The following is a 12449-nucleotide window of genomic DNA, read 5'->3' on the forward strand; positions in this document are numbered from 1 at the left end:
TCATTGGAAATCTACTCAGGCCCTGTCATATTCTACACCCCAAATCATGAGGCCTTCACTCAGGCAACACTTCCATTAACGCCCTAAGAACCCCAGGACTGGGTCTGTTCCATTTGGCAGAAATTAGCTGGTTTCAGGGATCACAGTCTGAACTGAAGAACACACAAGCAATGAATTATAAGGGCTGCTTTGATAACCAATGTTCCGCCTACTTAGGGTGATCGTATCTCCCTATGCTGAATACGGGACACCTGGTAAAATTACTCGTATTCAAGCAAGTTCAACAGCAATGACTCAGAACTATGCAGTGCAAACTTTCAAATTAACATCAAATAAACTGAATTCCCGTTAAAAAAAGTACAATGTAGTTGGATTCTTTTTATTCAGCTTCTTCTCTTTAAGCTTTAGGGTTCACACAGGGAGGGGTGACACACACTCTCCTACCCCCTCCAGACACAGGGAGAGGTGACACACACACATGCCTGTACACTTCTCTCACGGGGTGGTGGGGTGACCGACCCACCGACCTGACCCTCCTTGTCCAGAAAGCTCCGCCCTCCATGCCTGGCTGGTCCCCTGGGATGGACACACCTCTCCTGGTACCTTGCGAGTGTCTTCCTGAGGCAACGTGTGGGGGTCATGGAAGATCACATACCCCCTCTCCCAGATTTCTACCAGGGTTCACACCAGAATCTGGTCAGCGGCAGCCTTTCGGCACAGAGTGGGAGGGAAGGGACGGGAGCTGCTTCCAGCCACAGGGGAGGAGAAGGGAGAGAAGGGATAAGAACATAAGAAAGGCCATACTGGGTCAGACGAAAGGTCCATCTAGCTCAGTTTCCTGTCTGCCAACAGTGGCTGATGCCAGATGCCCCAGAGGGAATAAACAGAACAAGGAATCATCAAGTGATCCATCACCTGTCGCTCATTCCCAGCTTCTGACAAGCAGAGATTAGGGACACCATCCCTGCCCATCCTGGCTGATAGCCACTGATGGACCTGTCCTCCATGAACTTAGCTAGTTCTCTTTTAAATACTATTATAGTCTTGGCCTTCGCAACATCCTCTGGCAAGGAGTTCCACAGGCTGACTGTGCATTGTGGGAAGAAATACTTCCTTGCATTTGTTTTAAACCTGCTGCTTATTAATTTCATTTGGTGACCTCTATTTCTTGAGTTATGAGAATAAGTAAATAATATTTCCTTACTTATCTTCTCCGCACCAGTCATGATTTTGTAGATCTATGTCATATCCCCCTCCTTAGTCATCTCTTTTCCAAGCTGAAAAGTCCCAGTCTTATCAATCTCTCCTCATACGGAAGCCGTCCCTTACCACTACTCATTTTGTTGCCATTTTCTGTACCTTTTCCAATTCCAATATATCATTTTTTGATATGGGATGAGCACATCCGCACACAGTATTCAAGGTGTGGGCATACCATGGATTTATATAGAGGCAATATGGTATTTTCTGTCTTATTATCTATCCCTTTCTTAATTGTTCCAAACATTCTGTTCACTTTTTTGGCTGCTGTTGCACATTGAATGGACATTTTCAGAGAACTATCCACGATGACTTCAAGATCCCTCTCTTGAGTGGAAACAGCTCATTTAGACCCCATCATTTTATAGGTATAGTTGGGATTATGTTTTCCAAAGTGCATAACTTTGCATTTATCAACATTGAATTCCATCTTCCATTTTTTTGTCCAATCACAGTTTTGAAAGATCCTTTTGTAGCTCTTCACAGTCTGATTTGGTGTTAACTATCTTGAGTAGTTTTGTATCATCTTCAAATTTTGCCACCTCACTGTTTACCCCTTTTTCGAGATCATTTATGAATATGTTGACAGCACTGGTTCCCGTACAGACCCCTGGGGGGACATGACTATTTACCTCTCATCATTCTGAAAACTGACCATTTATTCCTACCCTTTGTTTCCTATCTTTTAACCAGTTACCAATCCATGAGAGGGCCTTCCCTCTTATCCCATGACAGCTTACTTTGCTTAGGAGCCTTTGGTGAGGGACCTTGTCAAAGGCTTTCTGAAAATCTAAGTACACTCTATCCACTGGATCCCCTTTGTCCTCATGCTTGTTGAGCCCCTCAAATACTTCTAGCAGATTGGTGAGGCGTGATTCCCTTTAGAAAAAACATGTTGACTCTCCCGAACAAATTATGTTCTTTTATGTGTCCGACAATTTTGTTCTTTACTATAATTTCAACCAGTTTGCCTGGTTCTGAAGTCAGACTTACCGGCCTGTAATTACCGGGGTCACCTCTGGATCCCTTTTTAAAAATTGGCGTCACATTAGCTTCCTCCAGTCATTTGGTACAGAAGCTGAGTTAAATGATAGTTCACAGACTACAGTTAGTAGTTCTGCAATTTCACATTTGAGTTCCTTCAGAACTCTTGGGTGAATCCCATCTGGGCCTGGTGACTAACTAATGTTTAGTTTATCAATTTGTTCTTAAACCTCCTCTAATGACACATCAATCTGGGACAGTTCCTCAGATTTGTCACCTAAAAAGAATGGCTCAGGTTTGGGAATCTCCCTCACATCCTCAGTCGTGAAGATGACCTGGCCCGTGTCTTTGCAGAGCTCATCTCTTCTCTCCCCCATCCCCACCCCGCCTTCCCCTGGCAAAAGGAAGATAAAACCTCCAGGCTCCTGCTGGCCATAATGTAACCCAGCTGCCTCCTGTCCCCCGGCTACAGTGAGGGCAGGAAGGGGTTAAGCCCTAAGGATGCATTTTCACTGCAGGGGCTTCAGCGAACCAGGCCAGAGAGGTGGCTCAGCAGGGGAGGATGCCTAGAGCACCCCAGCACCCCCAGGGACAGGATCCAGGAGGGATCCTGGGGGGTGAAAAGGGTGCTAAGCCCCTGCCCTGGGGGGCTGCTGTGAAACCTGCAGGTTTGGGGCATGAACAGGCTGGAAATTGCTTCCTTCCTCCCTCCCTCCACTCCAGAGCTTAGCTGAGGGGCGGAGAGGCTTCCTCGTACCAGCGCTGTGCGGGGCTGTGATGTTATTGATATAAATGGGGACCATATAGAACATGGGTTGCAACCAAGGTCCTGTAGTGGCACCAAACCTTGGGTAAAGGGGGTCATCTAAGGTGTCTAAGACCAGGTTCTGGGTTGCTGGTTATGATTATGCTGTCTGTATGTCTGCGTATCATTTTGTAGTTGAAGTTATAAGTATTGGCTCTGTAATGTCTGTATTCTGTATTATGCTCTGCCTCTGGGAAGTGTCCCAGACAAAGCTGATGTTAGCCCGGCATAGCTGGCTTGATGGCCCATTAAAGGGCCATCGGCTACACAATTGACCCATGGAGAGAAGGCAGACACACCTTGTGACTCAGCAAAGTATGCAGGGACTGGCCCATGTGACTCCAGGCTCCATTTTGCTGTAAATTTCCACAGTGAAGACAAAGGGATTCTTACACCTGGAAAAGTCTATGTAAGGCTAATGCCTCATCTCCATCTTGTCTTCAATCCTGCTTCTGACCTCTGGAAGGACTTTGCTACAAACTGAAGCTCTGCATGAAGGACTGTTGACCCATCCCAGCGGGGGATGTTCCAGAGACTTAATCTGAACCTGCAGTTTACTCCAGCACTGCTGCAAGCCTGAACTAAGAACTTTGCCATTACTGTATGTAATTGATTCCATTTAACCAATTCTACCTCTCATCTCTACCTTTTTCCCTTTGTAAATAAACCTTTAGATTTTAGATTCTAAAGGATTGGCAACAGCGTGATTTGTGGGTAAGATCTGATGTGTATATTGACCTGGGTCTGGGGCTTGGTCCTTTGGGATCGAGGGAACCTTTTTCTTTTATTGGGGTGTTGGTTTTCATAACCATTCATCCCCAGGACGAGTGCACTGGTGGTGATGCTGGGAGACTGGAGTGTCTAAGGAAATTGCTTGTGTGACTTGTGGTTAGCCAGTGGGGTGAGACCAAAGTCCTTTTTGTCTGGCTGGTTTGGTTGGCCTTAGAGGTGGAAAAACCCCAGCCTAGGGCTGTGACTGCCCTGTTTGAGCAATTGGTCCTGATTTGGCACTCTCAGTTGGGTCCCGCCAGAATCGCTCCGTCACAGTGGCGTAGTCGTGCTTGGATCCACAGAACCAGGTCAATTAAGCTTTGGGTCAGAACCCCACGCTATCCAAATTTTAACTTTGGGATTGAGAGTTTGGTTGGTTAAAGATCAGTGACCATGAGACAGAAAGCATCAGGAAAAGCAAGGAAACTGCAAGCCTTGAGAGACAGCCTGCAGTTTGATTATGAGCAAGAACTGGCAAAAATTCGAATGGAAGAGAAGCAAGTCTTGGCCCAGCTGGAGAAAGAGGCGGCCGAGAGAAAGAAAGAGGCAGCAGAGAGAGCGAAAGAGGCAGCTGAGAGAGCGAAAGAGGCTGCTAAGAGAGAAGAAAAAGCTCGTAAGGGACGTCTGGAGCTGCTGGCTGCTGAGGAGGAGACTCACAAGATGCAACAAGAAACTGCTAGACTCCAGCTCCAAGTCAAAAAAGCAGTGGAAGAACGGCAGAGACTGTATCCTCTGGAAAATCCAGTTTATAACTGTGTTGATATGTGGTATTACTCTGGGCAGTTCTCTGTGTTTAACCCGTTTTGCTATGGCTATGGAGAGGGGGATTCTAACCTGGTGGGAAATATCTGTTTGTCTGTGCAAGAAAGCAGTGTGTCTGTAAATGAAGTTTCTGAATGTCTGTCCAATGTCTCAGAAGGAAATCTGGAGTTAGATCAAGAGCAGAAAGATCTCATTGGGGAGGAAAATGTTTCTCAGGTTAAATCCCTAACTGAGGAAGGAGAGGGTAAATTTGTAATGGGTAATGAATTGTTGGCTAGTGCAGCTTGTAGAAGTAAACCTGAAATGGGTAACTGTGTTTTGCTAAAAGTAGCTCAGTGTGGTGAAAAGAGCAGCAGCTTATCTGTTGGGAGAGGCAATGTGCCTGGTAGGGAAAGTTTTGGAGGAGCCTAGGCAGCCTTGTAAGCTTATGGCTTTGTCTAGTCAGCAGTTTGGGAAGGGAGGGATAGTGGAAGATGAGTGTCCCTTTCCCTTGCCTGTTTCCTGTGTGGAGAAATGTGACAGTGGAGGAAATGTGCCTGTGTCTGTCAGGGGTATTGACTTGCCTAGGGAGGAAGCTACCTCAGTCTCCAAGCAGTTGTCTGTGAACAGCCCTGTGTGCTGGGACAAGGGAAATGAAATCCCAAGCTGTGTGTCTGGGGAAGGAGAATGTGTCTCCGACTCTTCTGTGTCTGTGGAGCAGACAGAAGGTGCCTTTCAGCCTGTGATGGTTGAGGGTGATTCAGTTGTCTCGGAGTGGGTTGTAAATACAGCTAAAGCCCAGGAAGGGAATAGTCCTGAGTTTGTGTCTGCTGGGGAGAATGGCACTGTGACTAGGTTGCATCCAGTTAGTGTCATAGCAAGGTCCCAAAGACCAGACAGTTCTGGTGCTTGTAGTTTGCCAGTTGCTAATGTGTGGTTGGAAAAGGGTGCAGCAACTCTGTCTGATCAGGGTAATACCCTAGCCGGGGCACAAGGAGAGCATGAAGGTGATTTAAGTGTGTTACCTACTGACAGTTTGACAACTTGTAGCAAGAAGGAAAAGATTCCTGAACTTGTTCATGGCCAAGGGAAGGAGACTGCTTCGGACCTGTTATCTAGAAAGTCTGTAGGTGTGCCTAAAAGGGGATTGTGTAGAAATCCGCCTGTTGAGCCTGAGGTGATTCTAAATGTAAGTGAGACCCAGAAAGCGTCTGTGGTTGCTCAGGGAAGTGTTCCTTTAGAGCAAGCCCTAGGTGGAGAGGGGAAGGGCAGAATTTCTGAGAGGGGTGAATTGCTGCTTAGAGAAGCTCCTAGGGAAAGGAATCCTCATGGTAGCCTGTGCAAGCAGTTTACTGCAACTGAAGGGTGTAAAAGTGATTTAATCAAGGAAGTTTCAGTTCCTAACAGCCAGAAATTTTCTGTTGTGAATGGATCCACTGACTTTCCTTTTGAGAGATCCAGTGTGGGCAGCTTTGAAAAGGTCTCAGGTGGAGTAGAAGCTGTTAAGGAAGTGGAGCAGCCCTATAACCACCTGGCTGTGTGTAGCCAGCTTGTTGGGGAGACAATGGTGGTGGGACAGGAATGTCTCCATGCTGAATCTGTAAGTGAGCAGTCTGTGCTTCTGGATCTAAGGACAGATTCAGTTACTGGTGTTTCAAAGCAGAACAGTTTTATGGCTGAATGCTTGAGGAGGCAGGGGAGAGCAAGCCAGCTCTCACCCTCAGACTCTTTGGATTTGTGTGGTATCTCTGTAAGACAAAGTCCAGCCGTGGAATCCATAGCAGCTAAGAAGTTAAAAGCTAGTGTCTGTGTTGATGCGAATTACTTGGCTGGCAGGGAGAAGAAAGACTTGCTAATAGCTGTTAGCACAGAGGGCCCACCCCATCAGCCAGTGATCTCTGTTAAGCAAGAGAAATCCCGGTTTAATCCTGAAGGACAAGAAGGAAAGAGAAGACTGAATTTTGCAAAGGGAACCCACAGGTTAACCCTAAAAGGCCCAAACTCCAATGGTATTGAGCCAAGGGTGTGGCATGACAAACATGTTTCTAGATGGGCACTTGCAATCAATTCGTTGTTATTGCTAATGCTAACTGTAACAATGTATAATGTGCCCAATCTGTTGGAAAGTCCCTTAAACATGTTGAAAGGAATACATGAAAACACACTTTATGTTAAAGGGCCTTGCTATACTGATGTTTCACAGTTAATGCCTGTAAACAGTGTTGGAACTTTTCACAGGGGAAAATACATTCCAGACCTGATGTGCTGTATGAAAGGGGAAACTGAGGCACACTACCATATTGCTTTCATGGCTAAATGCCAAAAGTCCTGTACTATGAACAACATCAATATCTACATTGGTTTAATGTTAATTGGGTTCAAAACATTGGCCAAAGCTGGTATGGATAAAGTAGCTGTTTTCTTTAGCTCTTGGCAAGATCACATGAAACATACAGGAACCATGCTGCAAAAGCTAACCAAGTTATACCTTAAGTTTGTAAAGAGATCCATTCATGTTATTGAACATGACTTTGATAAACCATTTCGGTTATACACTGGTGCGGCCTCTAGCCCAACACTAGCTGTAGTGAGACAGACCCAAGGAAAGGGGGCTCTTGGGATGCAGTCAGCGATGTTTTGTCATCCCTTCCTGCATCAATTTTGCGTTGGGGGTGTGACGTTATTGATATAAATGGGGACCATATAGAACATGGGTTGCAACCAAGGTCCTGTAGTGGCACCAAACCTTGGGTAAAGGGGGTCATCTAAGGTGTCTAAGACCAGGTTCTGGGTTGCTGGTTATGATTATGCTGTCTGTATGTCTGCGTATCATTTTGTAGTTGAAGTTATAAGTATTGGCTCTGTAATGTCTGTATTCTGTATTATGCTCTGCCTCTGGGAAGTGTCCCAGACAAAGCTGATGTTAGCCCGGCATAGCTGGCTTGATGGCCCATTAAAGGGCCATCGGCTACACAATTGACCCATGGAGAGAAGGCAGACACACCTTGTGACTCAGCAAAGTATGCAGGGACTGGCCCATGTGACTCCAGGCTCCATTTTGCTGTAAATTTCCACAGTGAAGACAAAGGGATTCTTACACCTGGAAAAGTCTATGTAAGGCTAATGCCTCATCTCCATCTTGTCTTCAATCCTGCTTCCGACCTCTGGAAGGACTTTGCTACAAACTGAAGCTCTGCATGAAGGACTGTTGACCCATCCCAGCGGGGGATGTTCCAGAGACTTAATCTGAACCTGCAGTTTACTCCAGCACTGCTGCAAGCCTGAACTAAGAACTTTGCCATTACTGTATGTAATTGATTCCATTTAACCAATTCTACCTCTCATCTCTACCTTTTTCCCTTTGTAAATAAACCTTTAGATTTTAGATTCTAAAGGATTGGCAACAGCGTGATTTGTGGGTAAGATCTGATGTGTATATTGACCTGGGTCTGGGGCTTGGTCCTTTGGGATCGAGGGAACCTTTTTCTTTTATTGGGGTGTTGGTTTTCATAACCATTCATCCCCAGGACGAGTGCACTGGTGGTGATGCTGGGAGACTGGAGTGTCTAAGGAAATTGCTCGTGTGACTTGTGGTTAGCCAGTGGGGTGAGACCAAAGTCCTTTTTGTCTGGCTGGTTTGGTTGGCCTTAGAGGTGGAAAAACCCCAGCCTAGGGCTGTGACTGCCCTGTTTGAGCAATTGGTCCTGATTTGGCACTCTCAGTTGGGTCCCGCCAGAATCGCTCCGTCACAGGGGCTTTGGCACATGCAGATCCGGGCCGGAGGGTCTTGGGCTGTCCCAGGGAACCGGCCCAGCCAGAGGCAGCGGGGGAAGGAAGGAGCCTGCTAGACAGGCTTTGGGTGAGCTGAATGCTCCGACCAGGGGCTGGCTCTCCACACAGCGCTGGGAGCAGGATGTGCCCCACTTGAGATTGGGATGTGGGGGAGCAGTGGGGTTTGGAGGAGTGAAGGGGCAAAGCAGGGAGAGGACAGCGAGAGGAGGAGCATGTGAAGGGCTGATGGGTGGGCAGAGGCGACAGGTAACTGGTCACTGCCTGGTGCCTGCTCGCATTCACCCATCACTGCAGCTCCCAGTGTGCAGCCGGTGACCATGGGAAATGGGACGGGGGGTGGGAGCCCTGGTGTCCGAGAGCCGGCACATAGTGGGGGTTGAGCTGATGGGCCAACAGGGGGAGCAGCTGACCCCATGTGCTGCATCTTTGCCCTGTCACCAGCCCTGCATACCCACCCCATCATCACCCACTGGACCCCCGCACTCACCGCCAGTAGGTCTGGGAAGCAGGGATCTGGCCAGCAGCAGGACCTGCTAGTAGATGTGGGAGAGATAGAAAATACGGGACAATTTGCCCATTTTTAAGAAAAAAGTTGGGACACCTGCAGGAGGGCTTAAATATGGGACTGTCCCTTTAAAAACAGGATGTCTGGTCCCCCTACAGCTGCACCGCTGTGGTGCGTCAGTGGAGACGCTCTTTGCTGATGGAGGAGAGCTCCCCGAGCAGCGTAGTTAATCCACATCCCCGAGAGGCTGTAGCTATGTCTACACAGGGGGTCAGGCTGGTATATTTATGTCACTCACATGTGTGGATTTTTCACACCAATGAGCAAAGTAGCTATCCCAATATAGGTCTGTAGTGCAGACCAGACCTTAACTGAGATTGGCGTCACATATTTAGGACCGATGCCTGAAAAAACTTGCAACTTTACTCATGCAAGTATTTTCATAAAAGTCAGTGGGAGTTCGTTGTAAATGAGTTTACTTGTGTGCTTGAGTGTTGGTTGGGTCAAGGCCACAAAGCCAGTATGATCCATCAGGAGGATTGTGAATGAAAGAGGTTCTGCTCTCACCCCATTATAAACTGGGAGTGACTCCGCAGTAGTGACTGTGTAACTGGGGTAAGTGCCAGAAGAACCAGTCATGTGGCTGCTTTAACTCACTTTCACAGTCACTGCTTGAGACCTGAGAACAACTAGCAAACGTGAGGAGAAGAGATTCTGCTGTGGACAGCAACACCAGGAGGGCGCACCCTGCTTCACCTGAGGCCAGAAGCATCCAAGTCATCTTCCCTCTTGGAATGGAGATGTTACGTCAGAGGGGCAGTACGTAACTTGTCGTGGGTCACCAGTGTGGTTAGATGTTTGGTTGTGAACATTTGTGTTCTCGCTGTGTCCTGTCCCAGCTCTGCACAGACAGCTGGCACAGCAGACCTCGAGCGAACCACCCAGTGACCACAGGATCCGTTAAGGTACAAAGGCACCAGCCAAGTTTATTGTCGATGAAGCACGGTACTAGTATCCTGTAGACTGTACTGGACCACTAATATATGTGTGTCCGTTAGAATGAACCAGCTCAGTGAACAGTGGGACTTTCCATTCCTCCCTAGGCTAGACAAGCAGCAAAGAGTCCTGTGGCACCGGTGCCACAGGACTCTTTGCTGCTTTTACAGATCCAGACTAACATGGCTACCCCTCTGATACTAGGCTAGACAGAGACACTCCCTTTGAGGCTCCATTTAATACATCAATACAAACAAGTTACATACTGACACTCTAACGTAGTTAATTGACAACCTCTGACGTAGCTGGTTACCACCCATCACGTTGTACATCTCTATCCATCACACTGTCATCCTGGCCTTATCTTTAGGATGGGTCACCATGTTCCTGTTATCTGTAGGGAAAGAGTTGGTAGGGAGGTGTTGTGGTACCACCCTTCTGGAATGAGTTTGCGTGAGTGCTCTGTGCCCAGCACCTCTTAGAAATGTGTGGATTTGAAATATCAGCCCTGTGCTTGCCAGATTCTGTGAGCAGGGCCTGCCTCTAGCTCACAGCCTAATTTTGCTTTATATCAACAAGGCTTTGACCGTTACTTTAGCCCAGGTCTCAGGCCTCATACTAGGCCTCTAACCAGGGGCGGCTCTAGACATTTCGCCGCCCCAAGCATGGCGGCATGCCGCGGGGGTGCTCTGCCGGTCGCCGGTTCCGCGGCTCCGGTGGACCTCCAGCAGGTGTGCCTGCGGAGGGTCCGCTGGTTCCGCGGCTCCACCAGAGCCGCCTGCTGCCCTTTCAGCGACCGGAGGAGCACCCCCCGCAGCATGCCGCCCCAAGCACGTGCTTGGCGTGCTGGGGTCTGGAGCCGCCCCTGTGTCTAACACAAGGGCTTATGTCTCAGACTCTCTTCCTACTACAGTTCCGCAGTACAAACGTGTTTCTGGATTTACAGTCACACACAACAGGCAGCTGTCACACAATGCAGTTTTTGATGGTATCTATGATTCTGTCAACAAATGCAGTCCAGTCCTAGCTGACACTACAGTTCTCACTGATTTTCTCTTTTGCTGTTAGTTACAGGAAACTCAATAGAAGATCCAAGTGATGGTACAGGATGCCAGCTGACAATCACACCATTTTTTACCCTGTAACCTACATCCTGACCGGCATCCCAGGTACGGAGGAGTCTCAGGTCTGGATCTCCATCCCCTTCTGTCTGATGTACATTGTGACGCTTTTTGGGAACTCTCTCCTACTATTCATCATACTAACAGAACGAAGCCTCCATGAGCCCATGTATCTATTCATGTCCATGCTGGCTGCTGCTGATCTGGTGTTATCTACCACTACGGTGCCCAAGATGCTGGCTGTATTCTGGTTTAGAGCAGGGGAAATTTCTTTTGCTGCCTGCCTGACCCAGATGTTCTTCATCCGTGCCAGTTTTATGGCCGAGTCGGCCATTCTGCTGGCCATGGCGTTTGATCGGTACGTTGCCATCTGCGACCCCCTGAGATACACAATCATACTGACCAAGTCTGTGGTCGGGAAGATGGGGCTGGCAGTTGTCACAAGAAGTTTCTGTATCATTTTCCCCATCACCTTTCTCGTGAAGCAGCTGAAGTTCTGCAGAACCAACCTCCTGCCTCACACCTATTGTGAGCACATGGGCATAGCCCGGCTGGCCTGCGATGATATCACAGTCAACATCTGGTATGGTATAGCCATGGCTATTTTAGTAATTGGTTTGGATGCTGTGCTCATTGCTTTGTCTTATGGGCTGATCCTCAGGGCCGTCTTCCTGCTCCCCTCCAAGGACGCCCGGCTCAAGGCTCTCCGCACCTGCGGCTCCCACCTCTGCGTCATACTGATGTTCTACACACCAGCCTTTTTCTCCTCTTTTGCACACCGATTTGGGCACATCATCCCAGGTTATATTCTCAACCTATTGGCCAACCTCTATGTGCTCATTCCCCCCATGTTAAACCCCATCGTTTATGGGGTGACAACAAAAGAGATTCTGAAACGAGTGATCAATATCTTTTATCGATGTGGCAGCAGAAGCTTCCTGCTGAGCTAAAGGAGTCAACAGAAAATGCTTTTGGAATTGGAAATTAAAGCCAGGTTTTCATTGGAACTATACGCGTGTTTTTACTATGTACTTACACTGTGTAAGCGCGAAAGCTGGTCTCTCTCGCCAACAGAAGTTGGTCCAATGAAAGACATCTCCTCCCACACTTTGTCACTCTAATATCCTGCAACTTACATGGCTACAACAGCACTGCGCACTGCCAGAAAAGGCAGCCAGACCGAGTGAGTCTTGTTCTAAGTTGAAAGGAAACAGCTAAACATGGAAGAACAAATGTAAAAATCACCATGGGAGAGAGAGAGCACGGTGTATGTATCTCCTCTGTGACTTGCTGCACCTGAACTGGACTCTTTTCCAGATCATTAAGGAATGCAGCAGCCAAGGGGGCCATACCATGGGCAAGTGGGAAGTGCACTGGGCTGCACACTGGGATAAAGGGGCTCTAGTGTTGTTTCTGCCACTGACCTGCTGTGTTACCTTGGGTTAGTTTCTTTGCTCCTCAAACTCCTAAACCA

General features: G+C 47.9%; 1 protein-coding gene across 1 annotated transcript; it reads left to right on the forward strand.

Annotated features, from left to right (window-relative positions):
- The first annotated feature begins 9546 nt into the window (after nt 1–9546).
- Nucleotides 9547–11925, forward strand: LOC123374531 (olfactory receptor 52B2-like). Its single transcript, XM_045024602.1, has 2 exons — nt 9547–9677; nt 10923–11925. The coding sequence occupies exon 2, from the start codon at nt 10963–10965 to the stop codon at nt 11923–11925; it is 963 nt and encodes a 320-aa protein (XP_044880537.1). The 5' UTR covers nt 9547–9677; nt 10923–10962.
- The last annotated feature ends 524 nt before the right edge of the window (nt 11926–12449 follow it).

The sequence above is a fragment of the Mauremys mutica genome, chromosome 1 (genome assembly GCF_020497125.1).
Source record: "Mauremys mutica isolate MM-2020 ecotype Southern chromosome 1, ASM2049712v1, whole genome shotgun sequence".
NCBI classification, from domain to species: domain Eukaryota; kingdom Metazoa; phylum Chordata; order Testudines; family Geoemydidae; genus Mauremys; species Mauremys mutica.

Excerpts from the sequence above, each read along its gene's own strand:
- LOC123374531 (XM_045024602.1), top strand. The coding sequence starts at position 10,963 with ATGCCAGCTGACAATCACACCATTTTTTACCCTGTAACCTACATCCTG.